General features: G+C 37.0%; 1 protein-coding gene across 1 annotated transcript; it reads right to left on the bottom strand.

Moving 5' to 3' along the window:
- Positions 1 to 595: 595 nt before the first annotated feature.
- GRK7 (G protein-coupled receptor kinase 7) lies at positions 596 to 25,661 on the bottom strand. The gene is made up of 4 exons (XM_061365244.1): positions 21,484 to 25,661; positions 20,305 to 20,742; positions 5,796 to 6,067; positions 596 to 1,628 (listed from the first exon to the last, which is right to left on the bottom strand). Exons 1-4 carry the CDS (start codon positions 22,084 to 22,086, stop codon positions 1,286 to 1,288), a joined length of 1,656 nt encoding a protein of 551 aa, XP_061221228.1. The 5' UTR covers positions 22,087 to 25,661; the 3' UTR covers positions 596 to 1,285.
- Positions 25,662 to 25,738: the final 77 nt, after the last annotated feature.

Genomic DNA, 25,738 nt, shown 5'->3' with positions numbered 1-25,738 from the left:
GTGTACCAATTTGGGACATTAAGTTTGATGCCACTAGCACTAACTGGTCTCACCTAGCTGTAATGGAGGGCGGATGTGTGTTCTTTTGGAGTGGTTTAAGCTCCCGCTTTGGGCAATGGAAATGATGGGTATGTAGACTACAGTAAACAGCACGCAGAATCAGTTTTAAAAGTTGTTGCAAACAACTACCACCAATTTTCTTATCACAGAAAATCAGCAGGATGCATCTTATGAGTAATACACTTCAGCAGTAGCAAGTACTTGCAGAAATGTTTCCAATTAACTCAATTTAGGTTGCCAAGAAATTGAAAAATAAAACACAAGATAGTGTCAATTTGCACACATCATCTTTGCACCACTGCAGCACTTAACACATTTTGCAACTACTTAATTAAAATTTATATTGCACTGAAATACATGTCTTGTAAAAAGTGAGTTAAAAATTGTGTCTGTTTATAGCTTAATTTATCATGAAAATATCATCAAAATTATCAGGAAACCTAATAAAAGTTTTAAATTGATTGTCAAAAAGAATGTGTACTTACTTATAAACACGTTTTCTTTGTATATGATATTACAACTTAAAAGAATACACTTAATAATAAATAAATTCTTTATTCGATTAAATTGGTGCAATCTTATCTTCACTCTGTTAAAATCAACTTTGAATAGTTTGATCCTGTCAGCTTTATTTCCTAGTGATATGTAGAGCCTTCTGTTACATTTTATGACAATTTGAACATATTACAATCAAATCATCCAAAACCTAACAGAAATAAAGAAAACAAGAGACAGTCTGGCTAACCAATAAGATTCCACGTTTGACATGGTATATGAGCTCCATTGACTAACTGTGAATATTACTCAAAAATTAAAAATCTTTTCTGAAAACTGTGGAAGAGGAAACATTAGTAGAAATAACAAGAAAATACAAAGAAAACCAGCAAATCATTGTATCCAAAATGGTAGTCAGTAATTTTCAAAAGGTGTTGCCTCTTCACTTTATGATTGCTTTTTGTATTTCTGAATTTCTATTATTCTAAGTTTCTTGGAGAAATATTGTTCTTCATCTTGGTAATTCTCCAATAAAACAAAAAATACAATCTTCTTTGTTAGAGCAAAGGAAAATAATATAGTCTATACAGCTGGTGGTCCTACAAAGCATGCCAATGTCATATTACACCGACTGGTTCTTCTTAAACAGATGCACTGAGTTTCTGAAACAGTGCCAGAACATGGAAAGTTCTGACGTGGGTGCTACTCTTTTTTGTTAACAATGTGGTATTTACAACAACAAACAAACTCCTGACTTAGCTTCGCCTCCATTTGCGTAACCCCCGGAATCTACTCTGTTAGGATCATTCAGTTCTTCAAACAGTCCTGTTTCAATAATTTCTTCCTGCCACGCTACAGGGACAGCCCCTGTTGCAAACTTTTTGAAGAACTGCTTATCTTTGTCATCAAACTCAACTCCTCGTACTTCAGAGAAGTCAGCAATGTCTGTAACATCTTTGGCATAGACAACTGATGGATCTGGCACAAATGGAGGGTCAATAAGGTTTGCCTCTAGCCTGTGAAAATTTATTGTTTTGAAGAAACTATGTTTTCTTGGGTCATCATCTTCATTTCTGCAATAAAGCAAAAGTGTATTAATCAGTATGATGTTCTGCTCTGGACAGATAGAGATGTGTCTGTGTCATATACATCAGAGTATTGTAAAGTAAGGAGATAAAGATACATGTCTCATGCAAAACAATTCCTTTCTTCATAATGAAAGAACACTTCATTGCATAATATAAGCAAAGCTGACAAGAAGAAAATATCCTGAGCCCATTATTCATTACTCTACCTCTCAGGGTAAATCAGTTCGGGCAAGGTGCCATGCAAGGGTTGCAGTGCTGCTTTTGCCAGTGCACTGAGATACCCATAACCAAAGATACACTTTAACCAGAACTGAAGATCCAGCAGGATGGGGAGGCAAACCATTGGATTTACTGCCCAACAATGAAAGTTCATATTAAACCTCTCTATATAACTAAGATCAGAATATCTATTAACCCAATGTATCCAGTCTTGAGTTTAATACATCTAGGGACTGACTCTGGGGAACAACAGTCTGAACAGGGAACTGGTGACAAATGACGTTTCTGGTTTTATCTTAATTCAAAGCAACTAGGTATTTACATCATAAAACTCAGTTCTGTTGCTCTAACAAGCACTCCCAGTTTTAGTGAGTCTTCTTATTCAAATGAACTATTATAAATTAACAAACATTTTAAGCATGGTTCACAAATTATGATAATAGCAAAAGTATGTGTACCACTGTCACAAACATAATCATTAATACTATTAAAACCCAATAATAAAATTCAGAAATTACTAAAATAATTGTAAAAACATATTTTAAGTGTATCTTCTGAAAAACAACTGCAGAGCTCAGGGAGAACTTTTGCTGTAAAAGAAACCGTAAATTGTTTCATTGTAGACCCAGGAAGAAACTTGTAGGATATTCCAGTTATAAGAATAGTCTCAGCCTCAAATGTGTGCTTGTTAAACCATGACCAATGATCACGGTTTTTGAATGGTGCCTGTAGCATCACAGCATACAAAGTTTGAATTTTGAATTCTAGTGGTAAGTGAAGAGAGGGCCACTGTTTTTCTACACTTATGCACTCTTTTTCTTTTTAAATGTATTTATGCATGCAGTGGTCTTGAAAATGGAAGCAAAGGAAAAAAAAATTGCCTGTTTTTTGGCCCCAGAAAATGGTAGTTACCAACATGTTGCTTTTTTCTTTTCCCAATTCCTTACAAAATCATACACTTAGCAAAGTATAAGACCTCATGTATTTCTAGACAATGTTTGAGATGAACAAAATGTAATGCAAACCTCTGGTAAGTCTTTTTATCTTTGCAGATGTGCAGAAGCACCATAAAGAATTAGTACATTTGTGTGACTACAGAAAATCTCAATTTTTTAAGACCTTATACTATGTATGCAAAACAGCTCCTCTAGCTTGCTACTCTTGCCAGGTCCTCATTTGCTGTCCTGCTGTGCCTCTACCCTGCCTTGCTGCTACCCAGGCACAGCTGAGATGAAACTACCAGCTGTACTTTTCAGCTCCCTTGGTACAGAACTATCATTTTATGCTTCTGCTGCCTGGTTCTTCTTTACCAGCCACTAACCACTGTACAGCACAATGACAAGGATGCTAAATTACATCCTGAAGAACAATAGATGCTGCCATGTGGGCACCCTGGCCTATGAAAATATGCTGTTTTCAATCCAAAATAGCTGTATGAACATGATTATGAATGTATAGATTAAGCCAACAGGAATCATGACTTCTGCATATAGTCTTGTAAAATCACCTCCTAACTTAACTAGCTAGTGATAACCAAGTACCTGAGCAGCCCTTGAGCCTGGTGTGATTTATTTACATTCACTGCTAGCTTGAAATGCATTACAGTTGCTATTCAAATTAACAAGTGTCCTGGAATGCTAGAGAGCTGGTAGTGCTGATGCTCCTACTGGGCAGATGCACCCACAAAAGTTTCACTTTACTTTGCTTTTCCTTTCTGTTACATGAGTCAAAGCAGCTGGTGAAGGCTCCAGAATGGATTGCAGCAGTATTTATCCTTCTGATGCATTTCCTGACACCACCAAAACCATAAAACATTTAAAACCATAAAGCTACAGGAACGCCATCTACTGGAACCGAGGCATCTTCCAACTAGCTGTAGGTGAACTAGAGCTCTTCCAATATGAATTGCACGTTTATGTAACTTAAATAGGAAAGGCAAAATAACTTATCTCAAGTCTGTCATTTTTTTATTCCTCCATCAAAGATACAAAATAATTAAAAAAAAAATCACTTTACAGAATTGGGATTTTGGGATTTGAGATGCCAAAAAGCTTGAGTGGAGAAAAATGGCTATATCATTCCCAAGTTAGCCAGTGACATAGTCCTCAATAAAAATGGAGAATTTTAAAAGGTCAGGTGTGCAAAGTAAAGCAGTCCTTGAGCAGCTTTAACTTATGCAACAAGCACTTATGTAGCTAACTCAAGGTCTTCGTGTCCTTAGTAGAATTACAGTGCTAATCTTTACATAAGGATGAGCTGTCCTGAATAGTATCACCCTCTTTAAAAGGTACATGCAGGCTTTTATTTTGTATCGTGCCCAAGCATGGTATACATCATACTGTTTTCCTTCTCTATGTACAGCACATAAGAGTATCTTAAACAGCAGAAAATTATAAATAATCTGCACGATTACTTTTCTGTGTATATTTCTCCCACTACTGAGAAATAACGTAACATTAATAAGACAGAATGACTGTAAATGATTCCCTTGGCAAAGAGAATGTGGTTACAGTAAGTGAATAGTCTGTTGCTGGTTTTGCTTCAGACTTGCTGAATGAACTAAGTCACTCAGAATCTCTAAATTTCATTTTCTTCTACTCACTTCACAAAATGCTTCAAGACTAAATATCCACAAAGCATGCTGACTCGTTTAGTATCAAATTCCTTTTCAGGTAATTCTTAAATGCATTGAAAATAATACAGGTCTTGTATCAAACACACTCCATGTGCTTTTGGAAGTCTTTTGTTTTCCTGCAGCCTTGCAGAGTTATTAGGAAAACTCATCAGGCACAAAGAGCAGTTGTCTTCATTTAGCACTTAAATATTAAGAATACATATATTAATTATATGTAACCTTTCATTAAAGTTAACTATTTCAGGCAAATATATGTCTAACATTTTGCAAAACTGTTCCACATTCTTATGAAATATAGATTTAGAAGACTGTGTATTTTCATTATGTCCCTGTGTCTATTCCACCTTTAGATTGGAAAAGCACCTCATACATACATTTGTATTTATAGGCAATCCAAATAATGGCGTATTGTCAAGACAGGTACTATCAGCTTCCTATATGTTTTGGATTTGCTTGTTTGTTTTTTTACATTTTTACTATATTTCTTTTGTCTATATTGCAAATGCAGATCCCACATCTGTCTCACTAGAAACGCAGTAAATGATTTTTTTATACACACAGATGTCACAGGGATCAGAGATGTTACAAGTTAACTATTACAATGCCTAACCTTCCAATTTTTTTCTTACTGAACAGTTACTCGAAATGCTAAATCATGGATATATCCCTCATCAACCCAAAACCATCCCTGAAGTCCTTAAAAATGTTCTGCTTTATAAGAAATCATGCCCAATATTATTTTCCTCTCTTTTCTCCCTGGGATGAGTCAGGATGATCAGGAGCTCTACTGCATTTTTTTTTAAAGCACTTGAGTCATGCAGAGGGGTTAAGGTCTCCTCAGTGAGAAGCCAATGACGCGGCCTTCTAAGTTAGATATCTGCAGGGAAGAGAATCCACATTGCAGATCTGGATTTTTGCCCACATCATTCCAGTAAGTGATACAGTTTAAGATTCTGCATTCAGTCTGCGTTAGCATAGATGCAGGTACCTACTTGAATACCCATTACCTTTAGGAAATGCAGGTAGAATGGACTGCTCCCTTCTCCTAAGACTACATAAAGCCTAACCCCACAAAATACCAAGAAGGGAGCTCCTATGACTAGTTTAAGGACAGAGAAAGAATCACAACAAAATTGTTTATTTCCATATTACCTTCACAACTTTCCACCTCTCTCTTCCTAGAAGGGAAAATTCAGTACTTTACAGAAAGCAAAGATCTAACCTTATTTTGAGTAATATGCAAAATAATGTTTGCAGCTTTAATCTGGCTTCTACAGAGTTGGAGAAGTAACGCATACCTGCTTCCTAAACGACTCTCCTTTTTCTTAGCCAAAAACAGCCGGCAAATATCTTTTGTTTCCTCTGTAAAGTTGGCATGTTCAAATTTCACTTCATCTTCCAGAGTTCTTCTTTTAACCTCATCTTTATCGACCTTTTCTTTGAAATCCTTGAATGGTGTTCGCCCAGCGACCATCTCGTAAATACTACACCCCATTGCAAACCAGTCCACAGGATAGCTGTAATCTTCTTCCTTCAGGATTTCCGGAGCCATATAACCATTTGTCCCAGCCTATTGCAAACATACAAACCAGTTTACTGTATGATGTCAGTAATGAAATGCATACAATTAAACAAACTAGTCTATGATTCTTCCAAACCATTGTAATGCAGTTGATATATTTTGTATCTAGAAACTCAGATGTAACTGTTTTAGCATAGGGACTATACCTGTCTTTAAACATCTTAGCATACGGGGAAACTGTTTTAAATCTGCTCTTCAAAGGTGAAATGTCTGTGCAGTTTCTACCTTGAAGGCTTTTTTATTAAATTAATGTTTAAATTGCTTTATTCTTCCATGTTATTTTTTCCCGTTGAAGACAGTTTTGCCAGCTTTTTCTGTAAACACAATTAGCAATCAATTTGAAAAGATGAAAAATAGGACAAAAATCAGACAATCACTGATTCCCACCCTATGCAGTAGTTAGAACTGGCCCATGAGAAAATTCTCATCAAGACAGTAGCTGAGCTGCATGAGGAACTTCTCACCCTCACTCCCTGTTGATTTCTGGAAGGAAATACTACCATCAAGGGCCAAGAAAAACCTTGTAAAACCACTGTAAGAAAGTAAACTTATGAAAATTATAATTAGTAAATTACATGCATTCAGGTGAAATAATAAGTTCATATTCCCTAACTGAGAAAAGCTCTCTGAATAAAGACTAATACTTGTATACAGCACTAACAGACCCCTCCTCAAGAGAAGTGGCTGCTCTTTGAGAGAGGAATCTGCCTGATTCCTTCCCAGGCCAAGCCTGGCACATTCCCCTTGGGGTCAGACTGTACAGTATTCAAAACAGCCCCTGCTGCCTCTCTCCAGGGAGCTGATTCACCTGGGAGGGAAGAGAGGAGGACAACAACCTCTCTATCTGCTTTCTGCTGCACTGTTACATGACTGAGGGTGTGATATTTCAATTGGAATAGCATTCCCACAGCTGACCCAACACTTCCCTCCACATTTGATGCTGTATCTTATTTTACGTATTTCCCAGATGCAGCTAACAGTGATAATTATTTCAGAAGTTGCTTGACCCTCTTTTACCTTTTTGAAATACTTGGACTGATGTTCAAATAATATTACAATTTACAATAAAAAAATATGTTTGTGCAAATCCCACCAAAGTTTATTCAAGATGGTCATTTTTACTGCTACCAGAACACAAGTAATGACAGAGATTCATTCCAAAGCAAGACAGTTAAAAAAAGATAACTAAAACTAGAGCTTATCTGGGCAAATTATGTTTTTAAAAAGCACAGCTCAACAGATCAATTTTACTTTATGTGGTCTGTGTAACTCCTCTAACTTTTGCAACTTCAGGCTCAGTATTTCTGAGTCATACCACTACACATTATGGCATATACTCCACTGTAAACAATGTGTGCAAGGGAATATCATAGCATCAATTACAGCATAAACTTAATGGACAGAAAACTAAATCCAGTTTGTTTTCCTTCTTTGTGTTTTTGTGTTTGGTTGGGTTTGGAGGGTTTTTTCCCCACTTTTAGGATATAGAGAAAAATTATCCATTTGGTTGAGGTGAGAACAACACAAATATCAGCCAGGCCGAAAGCAAGATAAAAAAAAGTGAACCATTCCCTTTCTCGCTAAAGCCACAAAAGTAAAGAAGAGCCATACGGGCACTGCAGCAGCTGACGTAATTCCACAGGTAATTTGCACTGTTTTTGTCTAAGCAAAAGTTAATACTGAGAGAAACCCTGATAGCATTACATTTTTATGTACAATTATTTCTCCGTTCAGAAAGGGGGTCAACTGCTCAAATACAGACCACAGAACCCCAATTCATACGGCCTCAGAAGGTCATGAAACCTGGAAGGGTGAGGAGAAGTTGAAAGCAGTAGGGAAAGTCTGGTACAAAAGGGGGCACACATAGCTCATTGCAGGTTAGTGAACACAGACACTAAATAGGCTTCTCAATATTTTTTGGTTTTTCTTTTTTCTTTCCCTTTCTGGGAAGCAATAAACATTTTTACTGAGATGAAGCTGGGGCACTAATGCCTTGAAGAACTGATGAGTCATATCATCATCAAAATGTACCCTGACAGCACAGTATGGTCTTTCTGATAAGACATAACTTAGCTGCAACAGCATCATTATACAGGAGCTGGATAAATCTGACTTGGAAAAGCCAGAATTCTCTGGTCGTAACTGTGTCTCGAGGCAGCTCCTTCCAGACTGCCTCTCTTTCCTTCCACTTTTTCATAAGAAATAGTTGCCAGGTAACTTCAGTCTCTCCCATGTGCATTTTCCACATAACCTTCAACAAGTCACCCCATATGGAAGAACTCTGTGCTTTGACATGGTAATTAACACAAGAGAAAACAAGATCATAATCACAGACCAAGACTACTTCATGACTACAGTTTAATAGAAAGTAGAGATGGACCAACAACAGCCTCTCTTCAGACTAAAGTAAAAGAGTGTGGATGGGGTTACTGTAAACAAGAATTACGAGTCAGAATTCTAAATTGGTATCACTCAAATCTTCTGGCTTGTTATTGAGCTGATCCAGCTCAATCTGAGAAAAGTCTAGAAACTTATCTTGTTCCTCTGATACGTCAAACCTTTCCAATTCAGAATTTTATGAGAGATGTTTTTCTCATGGAACTTCATCAAAATTTATACCTAATCTTTGAAAAAATCACTACCAATCCTGAAGCTTCCCTATGATCATAATGAAGGAACAAGGCTGAGAAGCAGGAATCTAAACCTGATGTCATAACCCCTAAGGCTCAAAACCCACTGACATATTACCATTTTATAGCAGAAACAAACACATTTTGCAAGTAGTCAGCACTGATGTTTAGGGGGGAAACACATAAACAAGCAGGGGGAAGACAGATCTCTGCAACCTTTATCAAAATCAGAATTTGAAGAAAGGAAGAAAAGAGCTTAAATTTTAGTCTTTTCCACTATTTATACATATGTGGAGCTTTGCCAAATTTATTTGGGAAGATAGATGACAAAACCATAAGCATTTGCTGTATTCAGGAACACAAAGGAATTATTTAAACCCCTGGAACTGGAAGAACATACACCTTTCAAATGAAGATTTAATTCTGCTTCTTGGGAAGCAGACAGTATTAGAGGAAAGCTAAAACCTAACATCCCTGCACTAATCATTATACCGAACAAAATGTCAAAAATCAGATCATCTTTCAAAGAAAAAAGATCCTGTGGCAACATGAAAGGCAGCCTCGCTGACTCAAAGGTTTATATAAACAGGTAAAGCAAACTTAGTGAAAAACGTTTTCAAACTATCCAACTCCCACTAGCAGTAGAGAGATTTGAGCAGCAAAAACCAGTTTATTAGGTGGAAAATGTATCCACTGATTCCTAAAGCAAAAATGAATCGAAGTAATAGGTTACTCTCAGCAGCCCAAGGAGTAGTTTAATATACTGTAAATTATACTCCAATGTAAAAGGGGAAGATACATAAAAGCAGAAAGCAAAGGAATTAAAAGGTATCACAAAAAAGATAAAAACATTATTTTTGAAAAGGGCTCTATTTTCCATGGGCTGGTATTGAAGATTTAATTCAGTCAGAGTTACCTGACCATGCCTCAGAATGGATACCCCTAATTATGGGTTACAGGTGTGTTTATCACACACAAAAAAAATCACTAGGTTTGTATGATTTTGTGGTTGTTTTCACTCAATACAATTTATAAGTAAATTTAGAACTGTATTAACTGAAAAACCCTTTCTTACTGGATCTTATAAAATATGGGTAAATTTCACACTTTTAATGGCAACAGGGAAATATAAAAAAAACCCACGCTCAGAAACTGAATTCCTTTCTTGTCAGCTTTACACTAGGATGTGCATTAGGTTTTGGCTGAAGCTTAGAACAAGCACATTATCTTCTTTTTTCCTCTAGGATTTCTGCTAAGACCAGGAACCATTTAACATATGTGTTGATGACTCAAGTGATCTCGTAGAGACACATATACACATGGAATTACCCCTTCATTTACCTGGAAGCGTCTAATGGGACACCACAAAAGAGTATCACAAAGGAGCCAAAGAATATGGTATTATCCAAACATTTTTTACAGAAGGCAGAAATCATATGCCCCACAGAGGCACATAACTCTATAGTTAGAGTAATATTAGCTATTTCTTGTTTGCTCTCCATCTCGTACTGTCTTTTGTGGTAATGAGCAGGATGCCTTAACTTGCATGTGCTGTCTGAAATACAAAAACAGTAATTAAATTTCAGTCGATTAAATTTTCATTTACCTGCTTTTGAAAAGTTAAAGATCTACTTCTCCCTTTGTTTCTCTATCTTGAAAACAACCCAAAATACAATTTTTCAATAATCCTCTAAAATGTAATGACCAAATGTTATCCTCATATACATTAGTGAAGAAGTTCCATTAAGTGCTTTGAGTGGGTTTGATAGGGCATAGTAGAAATGACTCATCTGAAAGTACACAAATGGTTTTTTTGTGAGATGAGATCCTGCATACATTTTTAAAAGGTCACATAACTATAATCTTTCAATAATATAAGATGTGATCCTGAGAAGCACTAAGTGCACTTAGTACCCAGGACAGTCAACGGGTACTTGGCACACCACAGCGCTGGGCAGACTGAGGAACATAGTGTAAGTATGCTCAGACATCCTATTCAGATTGCTGTCCTGAGAAGGGAAAGTCCCTTAAACACCAGCATTATCCCAGCTTCTAGCAGAGGCAGGGGAGAAAGAAAGAACTCTCTGAAGCGCTTTCATCAGAACAGAAACAGGCAAATGAGGAGAAATGGCATTTAGATCTGTCTCTACCTTTTCCCACAGATCTCTGCAAAACAAACTCAATAGATATTAAAAACCAAACAGCAAAGCAAATCAGAATGTCTATCTTTTGTTTGCCATGGCACAAGAACTGTTGAACACGGGAAAAAAAACAAGCTCAGTTTAGCTCTATCAGCTGTTTCCTGGGGCTTGGTCCTTCCTTCCTCCAAGGGGTGCCACTGCCTGCTTTGTTCTGTTGTCCAGCTGTTCCTCCCCTCCTTCAGCAATGGCCTTAACAGACCCTGCAGGAATGCAGGAACAGACCACAGAGAACTCTTCTCTGCACACAAGCTAATAGGCCCTAGATGTAGAAAAGAACTGATCTTCCTCTGTCACTCGCTTTAGAATCTTCATTTTTTCTCCCAAGAGCCACTGTGAGGAGGAATGGAGCGTAATTTAAATGAATCACACATAACCGCAGTTCCTCCACACGTTCTCACCACGTGTTCATAACAGCAACAAGAAGCCAGTTGATCAAATGAATAGGCAACTATCTTTTGAAAAAAAAAATAAAATCAAACCCAACTACTCTTGTAAAGTCTCACAGAACAAAGATTTTGGCATCCTGTTAATGCTTAGCAAAGGGAAGGACCTTATGATGGGACAGCCCATCATAAACTGATGGGCTACTGAATCAGAGGAACACAAGAAAGCCTGTTCAGAGCACTAGAAAAGAGAATGAGAAAGACTGTAAGTCAGGAGCTATTGAATCCCACTTGCTTACATAAAATTCAAGATAAAAGTTTTTTTCATGTGGCCACATAATTCTAAGAGGAAAACCTGTTTGCCTTAAAAACCCTGCACAGGTAAAAGCACAAAAGGGACAAAACGAATTTCTGCTATATTAGGAAAAACAAAAACAAAACTAAGGAGACAAGACTGCCTCTGGGTTCAAACTGGAGTAGTAATAAAATCTACCATCTGTTTTTACTCTTTTAAGCTTGGACATAAGTAGTCTGAAATCAAGAAAGATGCACAAATGAAAGAGAAAGCCACTTCTGTGACAGTAAGGGCAGGGAAGATAAACAGACACAGTTACAGCATGGTTTTCAGTTTAGATTCACACTGTATGAAAATAAAAGGGATAAATGGCTTGAGAAAGGACAAAGCAGTAACTGGGCACCAATTTTAACTCTGGACTCTAGAGTATATCCTTGCTTTCTTCCTCAGATCCCCACCAAAGATAGAATCTGCTAACATACCCACCTTGGTGAAGTATCATCAGAAGAAATATGCATTCAGAGTCAGTGAAGCAAACAGACATTGCAGGGATAGAGCATATAGGACAAGCAGAACATTTGGCACAGACTCATAACCACACAATTAGAATTCAAGAATTGCCAGGTTCTCTAGTCTTCCTGTAACACAACTTTCCTTTTAATTTCACTTTAAATTTCTCCTGACCATCTCCCATCTACAATGAGGGAATAATTATATTTCATTTCAGAAATGTTTATGGGTTTATTATTTAATGACCACAGAATATTCCATAAACAGTATTAATAGGGGAGAAAATTATCCATCTACTTAGCTCTGTATATATTTTATGAAGCTCTTTATATTGAATGCAAATGTAGTATCATAGCACCACATGTAGGTGGCTCTCTCTAAAACAGGACAAAGAGAAAAAAACGAATGAGACTCTACAGCAGTGGGTAATTCACTGGTCCATAAGCAGTCCCTGTATGTCGAACTCATAAGAGCTCAGCATCTCTGACCAAGCCGTCGTTACGTGATGGACAGAAAGCCAAAAAGCCACTGTGTAAATGTGAAGAAGTTCAGGATGTCCTAGCTAGATTGTCAGATGGCTTGTTTTATCTTGGAACTATAAAAAACGTAAAGGATTTATTTAAACTCACTGGAGTCTTACAGTACCAAGATAGGCTGAGAAAGTTGGGGCTGTTCAGCCTGGAGAAGAGAAGGCTGTGTGGAGACCTCAGAGCAGCCTTCCAGTATCTGAAGGGGGCATATAGGGATGCTGGGGATGGACTTTTCATTAGGGACTGTAGTGATAGGACAAGGGGTAATGGGTTAAAACTTAAACTGGGGAAGTTTAGATATAGATACAAGGAGGAAATTCTTTTCTGTTAGGGTGGTGAGGCACTGGAATAGACTGCCCAGGGAGATTGTGAATGCTCCATCCCTGGCAGTGTTCAAGGCCAGGTTGGACGAGGCCTTGGGTGATATGGTTTAGAGCGAGGTGTCCCTACCCATGGCAGGGGGGTTGGAACTTGATGATCTTAAGGCCCTTTACAACTCTATTCTGTGATTCTGTGATTCAGTCCCAGTGTGACCAACGGAACAAGACTGCAAGGTGCCCCCTTAAGGGTCTTGGCCCTCCAGTGTAGGTACAGCCCCTGTAGGTCAAGCAGTGCAAATGACAGTGAGGCCTGGCTGGTTACTGTCTGTCACTGAAATCCATGGGATTTCATCCACCTTATCTTTTAGGATTATGACTAACATTGAAGGTACAATTCTTCAAAATTATAAATCCAGGAAGATGGATAATGGCTGCATCAGACTAAAGGCCCATATGGACAGTACCCATCTTCCTGGATTTATAGCATCAATGTATTTGCAAGGTTTTTATAGTCTGTGAATTGGTAAAAAAAAATGGATTCCAAGAGAAGACAGTAAGAACCTTGCATGCACATCGATACTTCTCTCCAGACTGACTGTTTGCAGTTCAAGGGTTTCCAGAGACAGAAATGGTTTTGCTCAATAAAGTTGTCTTCCATCAACTGTCTACTCTTCCCCTTAATCCACATAAATTCTTAGGTCCTACAAGAGCTTTTGCAAAAGAGTCCTGCAGCTTAACTACCCCCTGTGTTAAGAATCACCTCTAAGTATTTTGAACCTGCTGTCTTTCACTAGCAGGTTATAAACTTGAACAATGCACAAAACCAAGCCCACAGTTTTCCCTTGCTTGTGTAATTTCAGGGTTCTATTTCGTCTTCATAAAAAAGTCATTACTTGTTACAGTAAACGGAGTATCACATCTGGTCCAAGAAGAACAGATGTACTGCACTCCTCACCATCCCATAGCTTACAGTTCCTGCAATACTGCTTCCGGTCAAAGCTGTCAAATCAACAGTTATCAGCTAAATATTGCGTTTCTTACCAACAAAATAAAAACCTCTTTGACAATGTTGAACCAACAAGTGGTCCAACAAATAATTTACCAAAGAGATCATTCCATAATGTATATTATTTTTATAATAAATAACGAGCCTAAAGAGACAAAGGGACTAAACAGTCGTATTTACATAGTGTTTAAAGTTCAAAGAGTTTAATTTAAGTTTTCTAGCAGCTCTAAGAACTTGATAAGGAATCTTACCTCTTGCTTTTTTACAGAACATGACACAGCATTTATTAACTGTCAGATTAAACTGAATGAAGAACAAGGTTAAAAGTCATGCAGAGAGACCTGATGCGATGTTTTAAAGGACTCCAATGTCTTTTCCTAGACAGAAAAACATGTCTCATGGGTGGCACACCGTGTGCAAGAAATGCATTTCATAAGACACATTGCATTCTCAGAATTTTAGATGGCTACCCTTTCTGCTACCCTTTCTGCCATCTCCAAAAGTGCAGAAGGCAGAATGGTCCCACAAGATATTTTTTGCTCCCCTCATGATCATGGCATTCATAGCGAATAAGGTTGCATTCTGTAAGTTATATGTTTCAGAGATTAAAAAACCCTGAAATACCTATCACGATGACATACTTTATATCAACTGGGATAATCAACACTTTAAAGAACAAGGTTCTGCTGGTAAAAACATAGTGTTACATGTCATACTTAAAGATACATAAGCAGAATGGTGGTTTTGAAACTGTAAAAAAGCAGTCACTAATCCTGAACAAATGAAGGGATGTAATTTTTCAAAATGCAAAGGAAGAATAAACTTTTATAGACTCTTATCCAATAAGAATGGCACGTGACAGTGGCTAAAGGTCAACTGTAGAATAGCTTGCTGAGTTATTTTTTATTTTACAAGTCTAAACCCTCCTCACACTTCTCTACTGCCTTGAAATTACACTGCAAGTTTCAGGAACATCTAAATAGATTTCCTTCTGTTTTCCTAAGAAATAGAATCTTACAATAAACAAACATACGGGAGGGCAAAAGGACATTCTGAGTAAGATTTTACCAAAACATGTTTTTCCTATAAAAATATTATTACGTCCTTGAAATATATAAAACATAGCACTGGAAAACTGTGAAGAAGCTTGAAACCTCTGAAGATATGAATGCACTTTTATAAATACTACAAAAATGTTTGTTTTATTTTTCACTGTTATTATGTCAATATTTAAGCTCTTTGGCTCACATGCATCTGCACAAAAGTACTTCACAATTTACATGCAACAGTTGCTTTGCAGAAAAGCCATACCCACAAAGGGTGAAACGTTCTTCCTGAAATAAACAGCAAATACGCACTGACTTCTGGAAAAATGGAATTAAGTCCTCTATGTTTTGATATGGGGAGGATATGAGGGTAGTAGTAAACAGAATATGCTCACTTTTCTCACAATCATTCTCAGGAAACTGAGTAGTAGTACTCTTCTGGATAAGGGCAGGAACGTTTGACTCATAGAAAAAGTGGATTTTGAGTTGTACATGAAAAAGTGACAGAGACTTCAAGAAAAAGGATGCCAGGTTACACTGTTCAAGCGGATAAACTTGGGATGCACACTCCTCATTTCTGTCACATGTACAAAGAACTAGTTCCAGAATCAACCAAGCGAGTATGTAACTATACAAACATTTTGCTTGCACAAAGACCATCTTTGCAGGCTCTCAAGTTTCTCCTTGTTGCCCATTTCAATTGTATAAGCCCAAGAGAATTTCAAGATTTAAAAAGGCACAATTTTAAAATACTATCTAGTTTATGCATGGTATGATCAACACATCAGAACAGATCCTATATATTCATTTATATGAAAAGTTTGCTAAAGTCCTGAATAATTATCACTGGCAAAGAGTTTATTTCTGTTTCCAGAGATGTCAGTAAGAACTCTGCCTAACTGTGCATATATACATTTCTAAGTAGATTGCACAGGTACATGTACATACCATGAGAAAATCCCATCTCATCCATGTTTGTTTCAGTAAGAAAAAATACATTGTAAGTAGCTTTCAACTGCCTCCTACTGTTATTGCTCAGACTTACGGGAAGGTTTTCTATGATTTCTCCATTCTAAAGCCAGCTAGCACTTCACAAAGACAAATCAGAACACCACTCCATAATTATTACTGTACCAATTACAACTGCCTATGTATGTTCAAAATAACATTCACATAGAAAAGTGGGTATTTCCACTTGCTGCTTTAGCAGTTGAGAAGAAAGAAAACTAAGGCTGGGTATCCAACTCTTTCTAGACCTTTGCAAGAAGCACTGTTTTTGTAAGTAGGGTTTTTTTATTTATAATTACAGACAATTGATATAAAGCACACATATTTCAAAAGGAGTGTATGTAATGATAAATGATACCAAGGCTACTTGCTCAATTACCTAAGTATTAAATTATCAGTTGCACAGTGCTTTTTCTGCAGTATAAACATACATTATAAGAAGACCACACTGAAGTCACCCCTCTAAAATTCATAAAACCTTTCACTCACAGAGAAAATAATCTTGGACTGGTAAACAGCTCATAAACATTAAAGTTTCATAGAATTCTCTACCAAAAACTTGGAAAATGTCTAAAACAGGAACTCGTTAACTAGCTTATCACTTGTGCCATGTGATAACCTAATCCCTAACAAGATTTACAAAAGGGATTTATGGATCCTCCAGCTGATCCATGGGTGATGTGCATTTATTCATACATGAGGGGCTAGGATTTTTTTTATGCTTTGAAAGCAGAAGAAATATATCTTCAGTGACTCATTAGAGGTGTGCAAAACCTGCAGAATGCATCAAAATACTCTATTTTTTGCAATATCATTAAATAAATACTCATAAATCCATATAGGATATATTATTCAACCTTGTATAAGGAATGATCAAAGTCATCACATGATGTTTCTACTTATAATATGCAGCAAAAAATAAAGACATAGAAAAAAAGGTGGAAAACCGCTGTTTTGTTTCACTGTCTCCAGTGTATTAAGAGATATTTTCATACCAGCATAGTTACAGTTAAACACATGCAGATGAATATATTTTTAAGCAGGTGCTTAAAAAAATGGCTCCTCCTGATAAATAGAAAGTAGGGAAGAATTTTCTATGTTATTTTGCTTACTCACAAGGAAAATCCACTTAATACCTGAAGAAATTGAGAGATCATGAAAAGATTAGTACTCAGGAAGAAAAACCTAAATCGCTGAGAGGTATTTTTAGACAGTTGTTGAAAAATCTTTAATTATTTTACTTCATATTTAATATTCATTTAGTTCACACCTGAAGAAAACAATTTGGAGGAAAGTGCTCTGTTTTCAAAAAAGAATTCTGCTTTTTTGTTTCAGAGCATGTGACTGAAACAGGATGTCCATACTTAGCATGAACACAATCGCATAATATGAATAGCTTTAATGAATGTAAGGGTAGCTTGCATTGTAGAAATCTGTTCAATGAAAGTAAAATGTTACAATACAACTGAGAAAAGCACATTACTTTTCCCACCCTCTGAAACAGTACTTCATCAAAACAAGACATTCAACAGTTGCTGCTACTGGTTTCTAAGATGAAAAACATGAAATAAAACGAAAAACTGAACAACTGAAGCTGACAAGCTTTCATTAGACAGCAGGAAAAAAAAGCCAAATTTTTAAATACATCACCTTACAGACAGATCGCAGTAGGTGAAATTTTAAAAATCCTTTCCACTTAACATTTAACAAATAAACTATCTTCATTCTTCATAATATGTATAAGTAAGTAAGTAAGACAGTTAAACCATGGTTTCACCTGGTACTACGCATATTAGTTAATTACTTTCAGGCAACAGAATGACTTATGAATACAATTAAAGCAAAGTTAGACATTACTCTTGCAGTGCAATAGAACAGTATTTTAAGTATAATATTGAAGACCCAGGTCATAAAAGAGCGTTATAAGGCTTTAAATTCAGAACTCCTGGAGTTATGAAGTTCATTGTATTACAACATCCATAAAACCAGAAGGATTCTTTGTATATGGTTAAATAAGTTGAAATGAAAAGATTCTATGTTATAATCAATAATATTTTCCTTATAGTTAGTGACTGAAAATTTTAAGCTCAGGGACCATCATCCAAAACCCAGAAACAAGCACTTCACTCAGATATACAGTACAGTACAAACTTGGCCGGGAAGAATAGATTTTCTGCTTTAGCTTATAAAATTGCTCTTATAAAATGTGTTCACAAAATGGTGCAACTGATTAAATTTAATTTAATGGATCTGTCTTTCAGCCATATATCTTTCTGGTAAAAAAACCCAAGTGTATACAACTATCTTCTCTCAAAACTGTATTAAAGTGATAACAATTTGGTAGTCATACTCAAAAAGCATGTTATGATACAAACTTTCTGCCAATTTTAAGTCACAATATAACTGTGATTAGTAAATAAAAATTAACTGTACCAGTTTTATTTATTACAGGGATACACAGTGAAGCTCAATACAATGAATTTTGTAAAGGTGTTTTTAGGTCTTCCTGTGTAAGATATTACTATGAAATAGTAGTAATATCTGACGCTATATAAATGTTTGTAGTAGTTGGTTTCAAATGACTCAAATAAGGTCAAGTTTATAGAAATGCAAAATAATACTGGGAATTATTATTCATTTAAATTCCTCATAGTTATAATATGAAAAAAAACGAATTGTACTTTTCTTCCTTCTATTTCAATTTCTTGTACAAAGAGAACAGCCTTTAGCAGAAATCCCTTTTAACACACTACAATCATGTAGTGTATTATCCATTGCAGTTTTTCCTCTAATAAAAGGACCCATATAAGAGTGAAGAGCACTCCTAGAACCAGTGAACAACAAGAGAAGAAAAATCATTATACAACTTCATGACTGTCATAGAAAACGAGGAGGAACAACAACTTTGTCCACTACTGCTTTGAGATTCTACCCTACTACCAATAGAAGTAGTTAGACATTTCTAAATACACTTTCATTTGATTTTTTTTTTGTTTCTTTTGCCAAACCCTACAGAGTTACAAGTAGAAAAAGTGCCCTTGGACAAAAGGATTTATTTCTTTTTATATCATAGCAATTGCATGCATCTGTAACTTGCAAAGCTTTGGGTTCACAGATCAAAATGCCATCTTCACAAACAAAACATTCCCATTTCACACAAGGTCTACTTAAAAGCCTGCCTTAGCTTTCATAGAAACTATATTTTCACATCTAAAACAATGCAGTCTCATTAAAAAATTACTTCCTATCTAAACTACATAAGTTTCCAGAATTTCTTTCACTGAGAACTAAAACCACTCATAATGCTAACTTTTTAGATGGCCAGGGAAAAAAAAAATCCATCAAACTACAAATCACTGTATTAAGAAATAGCATCAAAAGATGTGTGTATTTCAATGATCCAAAAGGCTACTAGCAGGTCATCTCTCTTCCACTGAATTTCTAGAGGAACTTGAAAGACTTGGAGAGTTTAATAGAAAGCAGTTAGACCAGTTTATAACGTTGCTTTCATTTCTTCATATTCTCATATACATATTTCTGACACATTCCCTCATTATATACATCTTTAAGCTCCAGACTCCTCAGGACAAATATGCTTTTTTCATAGTTAAGCTACCTGAACACACCTTTCTTGCGGAAATCTCATGACATTATTACAAATCTGGGTTAGTTTGGGATGACTCCAGGCTGCACATCTGATTCAAACAGCACAAACCAGCTAATCATCCATCTCTTTCTTCCTACACACAGAAGCATGTACATCTGCAAACTGTGATCAAGTCTATCGACTTTTCTAGGAATTAATTACTGAGGGAAAGATGGCAGGGGTTTATTGTGCAGCACCATGAACACTTGCAATAAGATCAGCAGCATCACTTCAGAGTAATCTACAAGAAACTGTATTCTTCTAAAAGCAAAAATGGAAGACAGGAGAAGTAATATTTTTGACTGCTGCTCATTAAACAACCAAGTAATTGGTTAAATCCCTGACTATGCACTATTGCTCCAGGAACCTATGTTAGCCTCTCTAAAATGATCAGCTCAAGAGTTTATCTAAGAGAAACAACAGGTAAATGTGATTCTACCATTTCTGAGTAAGAGAAGTTATTTTACTACACAGCAGCATCTAGAGAGTTAATCAACCAAATCTTCTTACCACCTGTCTCTTAGATTGAAATGACCACCTAAGGTCTTTATCAAAGAACAAATCCTGGGGAATTAAGTCTTGAACCTGAATGCATTAGAAATAGAACAGCTTCCTTTCTCACCACCCATGTTCAATGAATTTATACTCACCCTCTGAGTGATGCTTTTTCCCTCTTTGACTTGCACTGCCAATCCAAGATCAGACAGTCTGCAATTGCCGTTATCATCCAGGAGGACATTTTCTGGTTTCATGTCCCGGTACACAATCTTGATAGAATGGAGATGCAGAATCCCACAAGTGATCTGAGCTGAGTAATAGATGACCCTCTTCATTTCCAAACCCCTTTCTCCTACATTGTAGATGTGATACTTCAAATCCCCTCCATTCATGAGGCTCATAACAAGACACAGATGGCTTTTGCTCTCATAGGCATAAGCTAGTGTGACTATGAAAGGGCTGTTAACCTTCTCCAAGATCTCTTTCTCCAGTAATGCCATCTTCTCTCCCCCTTTCTTTTTCAACCTCTTCTTATCCAGTTTCTTGCAGGCATACATCTTGCCAGTATTTTTCACCTGGATGGCACAAACCTAGACAAACAAGATGCAGTCAGAAAGGTAATGAAGGAATTTTACACATACAGACTACAGCATCAAGACAGGAACTGGGGAATCACAGATACCTACTAGTAGCTGCTAAAGCTAACTTCTATGGTGGAGTATATTAGCAGAGAAAACCATCATAAAACCAAGTGTACAATCTGCTTTGTCCAGGACCAGTGTATGGTGCACCTTACGCAAAGTTCTTGAGGATGACATTAATAGACTTGAATTAGCAAATAAAAGGAACAATTCCCTGTCCATAAGAATATGTGGTATATACAGCTTTCACCTGTATAGCTACAGTCTTACATCTGGATAAAAGTAGCTTCACTCATACTGTGTTTGGGAACAGATCCTAATCTGTGCTATTCCCTAAACCGCATCTAGAATTATGTGGGAGTGCGCGCTAGCACCAGCTAAGAAGGTGCCAAGGAGAATACTAATGATTAACTATATGAACAGTCACGCAAGCTTTTGTAAAGAAACTTGGTTTTTTACTAGCATAGATACAGAACATAAAAGTTCTAGAGTAGCTCTTCACTAACAGGCATCTGGACCCCGTATCACTGATAAACTCAGACTAATTTTTGTGAAATGGACAATCTGAAAGAGTGAATTTTGCAGAAGCTTAGATAACTACTTAACCCACTGCAAGTTCCTCTTTGCAAACTCAGCTGCTGGTCTTGAAACAGGAGGAATGACCCACATCTGTAAAAGTATAGCTCTTACCTCTCCAAAGCCACCTTTGCCCAGCACTCGGAACTCATAGAAGTATTTTTCAGTTACTGGCTGCTTCTCAAAAACTTTCCATTGGAGGAATTTGTCATAGAAGGGGCTGGTCTGGAAGTCCTGGAATGGCTTGCCTTTAAGGAAGAGCTTGGTTTCCTCCTTGGCCATCTGCACAACCTTCTCATAGTCATTTGCAGTAGCTGCCTGGCATTTGCTGGCCAAGTCAGAGCTCATAAAAGCCAGATAGTTTTTGGAGCCTGTCTTAAGAAAATTGGTTATCATATTCTCCATGGTACTGCTCTTGATATTGTCCTCTGCCAACTCCCAGTTTGACACCTCATCCAGGAAGTCTTTAGCTACCAAATATTCTGGCACTGTCTCTAAGAAGTCTCTGAAGAATCTCTTGCCAATGGGCTGCTGCTCACAGATGTTGTCATAATCAGCCACAATGGACTGTCTAACATCTCTGCACTGATCAACCTTGGGCAGCGAGAGGCTCCTACGTCTCTTTTGCATCTCCTTTGTGTCTCCATCTCCACTCTTCCTTGCCTGCAGATAGGCTGTGTTGGCAATCAGGTTGTCAAGCCCCCCCATGTCACACATCTTGACAAGCTCTTGGGGTGGCAGAGCCTGGTTGAAACAAAATGAGAAACTAGCCCAAGTGCTGTGCTACAGCTGCCCTGCACTTCCTCCTTGCTGGTGGTGTGTGCAGGCTTCTGAACAACACCAGAGACTAACTGCTTTTGCATTAAATACCTCTGAAGGATTTTCACTAAGTACTTTTAGGTGCATGCACCATTTGTGGAAAGTGACTGGTAAGAGGTTTCTCTGTAAGGAGCTTTGAGTTTGCTATGTATAGCTGAGGGATGACATCCTCGGCAAGCCTTCTCATTGGCAGCATCAAATGCATGCAGTTCAGCTGGTGTTTTCTCAAATGGGCCCCGATAACCCTTATATGTACCAAGATACCCTCTATATGCATTGTCCCTGGCTGCTGAGAACATGCAGATTTCTGTCTGCAATATGTGCACACTCCAAACTTGGTGGCACACTGGCTGCAGTTAACAGGACAGTCTTGCATCAACTTTGCTCAATACACAGAACACCAATGTACTAAGAATTATTTATGTTTGGATCCGATTTCATAAAAAATTTTATCACATATCTCCCATGTCTGAAACAGAAGCTGACACAGATGAAGGCAGAATCACAGAATGGTTTGGGTTGGAAGAGACATTAAAGATCACTCAGTTCCAATCCCCCTGCCATAGACAGGGACATCATGAGGCACTGAAAATGAGGCACTGGACTTCAAATTATCACACAATTCAGTTATTTGAGCATCCATGCTTCCACAACTCAAATTACACTCAACATTAATGACTGAGCTCCACAGATACCTTGCACAAACCTTGATGCCTCATGTGCCTCTGTCTGAGCGGATTACATGCAGAGGCTAAGACCTGCTGCTGTTCTAAAAATAATGATCCCTATATACAAAACATAGTTCTAACTTCATATCCTACCCACAGAAAAAAGAACACTTCAAATGACCAGCCAAATCTTGCCAAGACACTGACAGATGCTACTATGGCCTGTTTATTTTCCCTGCTGAGCTTTATGACAGTAAGTGGCAGATAGCAACAGTGTATGGTTGAGGTGACACCAACAAAAGAACAAAGCTGATTATAATCAAGCGAAGGCAAATTCCACCTGACTACCAGGAAGCCTGTGCCCCATTTTTTTCCCCAAAAGAAAAATTATGTGTTGCATTTACTGGGCTAAGCCCCCTTCTGTCATGTGTCATGCAATTTTGCTGCTAAAACTTTCTTTGGATATAAGGAAGGTATTATGGCATCAGGAAAAGCAGTTCCATGATTCTTCCAGTAGCAATGAGGTCAAGCTGCACTCCTGAGGTCAAGGTCAAGTTCCCTTTTCTCTTTTTCACTCTTAGAGCAAGCTGAAGAGCTGAATCACAAATGCTAACATCAGGAGTAACAACAGGCACCTCTAAAACTCCTGACAGTAAGTGCTAAGCCCTTCTTTGCTGGTTTTTGTCACTCTATTACTATGTAGTATTTTGTTTTCCATGCTTAATCCTGTCTGCATTGAATAGATTTGACATAAAACTCATGCTTATTCTCTACAAAAATTACATTAGCAGTGTGTTTTTCTAGCTGTGATTGAGAGAGCCATCCATCACAAACTGCTATGTGTGCAGGAGAACACAGTGTACTCTAAAGCTGAGTACTTCAAAGTCTTGCTGGTACAGCAGTCATTAATTCTACCAGGTGAATGGAAGAACCAGGCAGGGGATTACATAAATGACTAAATAATGCAGCTAGTATTAGCAGAGAAAGCAAAACTGGAAAAAGTCAGAGGAAGAACTGTGGAATTCTTCTGGTGGTTTTACTGAAAAAAGTGCCCACAGAAACATATTCCTGTAACATCCTGGGTACAGAAGAGCAAGAAAGGAGGCAATAAAAATTCAGCAAGGCCTATTTTGCATTTAACAAGAATGCTATCAGAGCTTGAATAGCAGTACAAATCGCTGGTAGCTGGGGACCTGAGGGTGAACTCAAGCTTACACCAGCTGCTGATATATTCACGTCTAAGCAAATCAAGAAAACACCTGATGTTTATGGTACCTGTGTAAGAAAGACATTTAGAGGTCCAAAAATCATTCTGCTGTGTTAATGAGAATCTTTCCCAATTTGTATGGAACATAAACTTTCTCTAGAAGAACACAGCTTCATAAAAAGCAAAGTGAAACAATATGATCTTTGGATGCATATTCATAACTCCAGTCACTTCTCAGAGAAGACTACAAGATATGCCCATCATTTATTAAACAACAGAGAAAAGCAGATCAGCATTTATCTACCAGTCAATAATGACTATTTAAGTTCATGTTACCTACTAATAAAACAGTATGCTTGGGTGAGAAGCAAAACTGATCTGGTTTGCATGTACAAGAGGTGAACAAACTCAGGACTAAAAATGGTACTTAATAAGAACTACACTAATTGAATGTCAGGGTATGTTTTGGAACAGAGGAAAATTTCTCTGATGTAAAGCTTGTAGAAAGACTGTGACTTAAGCTAATCTCAGAAAAAATATGCAAGACATAATTTATTATGTTTTATTCTAGGGGAACCTCTAGTTACTACTCAAAAAGATACACAACTATCAGCTGCTTTGATTTCAATATTAACTATCCTCATCTGTGTAAACACCTATTTGAGCCAACACTTTGGAAAGCTCTTCTACAGTTATTTGCTGCTCTTGTCACGCACATGATGTGAACAGAAAGCAGAGTGAAAATTACTTTGGTACTTCCCATATTCACCTACAAACAAAAGCAAAATGAAGAAAGAAGCCCTCTGATGGGACTAGATGGAATTAACAGATGTTAGAAGATTGAGCCTGGGACCATTCTGGCACAAAAAATAGGTGGTGAATAGATAAAGTTTCACTTTAACAAATAAAACCTATTTCCACATCCCATCAGATTTTTTCGCAGTCATTTTAGGGAGAATTATTTTACACAAATACAAATACTCCTCAACAATATAAGGGCTAAGGGCACTTCATTACTACTGTTAACCTATTTTATAGCTATTTTCAATTTTAAGACAGACATCATCTGGGATAATAACAACCAAAGTCATACAAGGTAACAGTGACAGAGAAAATTCTTTGATCTCAGTTTGTAATGAAACAAAAGTTATATTTAAAAAATAAAAACATTTTAAAAACAAGATTACAAGTATTACACAAAAGCACAGTAAACTCTACATGTATGCTTGATAACAGAGATTGACACTGGAACTACTTTATACAGAGAAGATAAACCTCTTTAAATAAACAGAACTGACAGAAATACATCTGCTAAGAGATGCATTAAACATTTAAGATGATAACTTTAAAGTAAACACGATACGCATATAATATTTTTTCAATTTCACCCAGGTTTATTATCCATTTTAACAAGCCTGAATTTCTTACAGATTTAAAGCAGTAATTCAACCCATTATATATATTAAAAAAAAAAAATCCTACATCATATGGTCAGATTAATAGTAATTACTTTGGATATTTAGGGAAACGACAAAGTCAGAGGCAAGCACTTAAATATTTGTAAGAAAAAACCCATGATTCATATATATATATATATATATATACATATATATATAAAAAATGCTGTATTGAGAATTTCCACAAAAATGACATGCTTTCTCCCACTTCCAAAACA

Source organism: Neopsephotus bourkii, unplaced genomic scaffold (assembly GCF_033783945.1).
Source record: "Neopsephotus bourkii isolate Nb327-2 ecotype Australia unplaced genomic scaffold, CSIRO-AGI_Nbou_v1 NB_1279, whole genome shotgun sequence".
NCBI lineage: Eukaryota > Metazoa > Chordata > Aves > Psittaciformes > Psittacidae > Neopsephotus > Neopsephotus bourkii.
Note: the sequence above shows the minus strand (reverse complement) of the source record. Positions and strands in the feature narration are given on the sequence as shown.

Bases quoted from the DNA above. Each gene is read 5' to 3' on its own strand.
- GRK7 (XM_061365244.1), bottom strand. From the start codon at position 22,086: ATGTGTGACATGGGGGGGCTTGACAACCTGATTGCCAACACAGCCTAT. The intron at 20,743-21,483 runs GTAAGAGCTATA...TTGTTTGTCTAG, and splicing joins GCAAAGGTGGCTTTGGAGAG to GTTTGTGCCATCCAGGTGAA. The intron at 6,068-20,304 runs GTGAGTATAAAT...TGTTTGCAATAG, and splicing joins GAAAAAGCATCACTCAGAGG to GCTGGGACAAATGGTTATAT.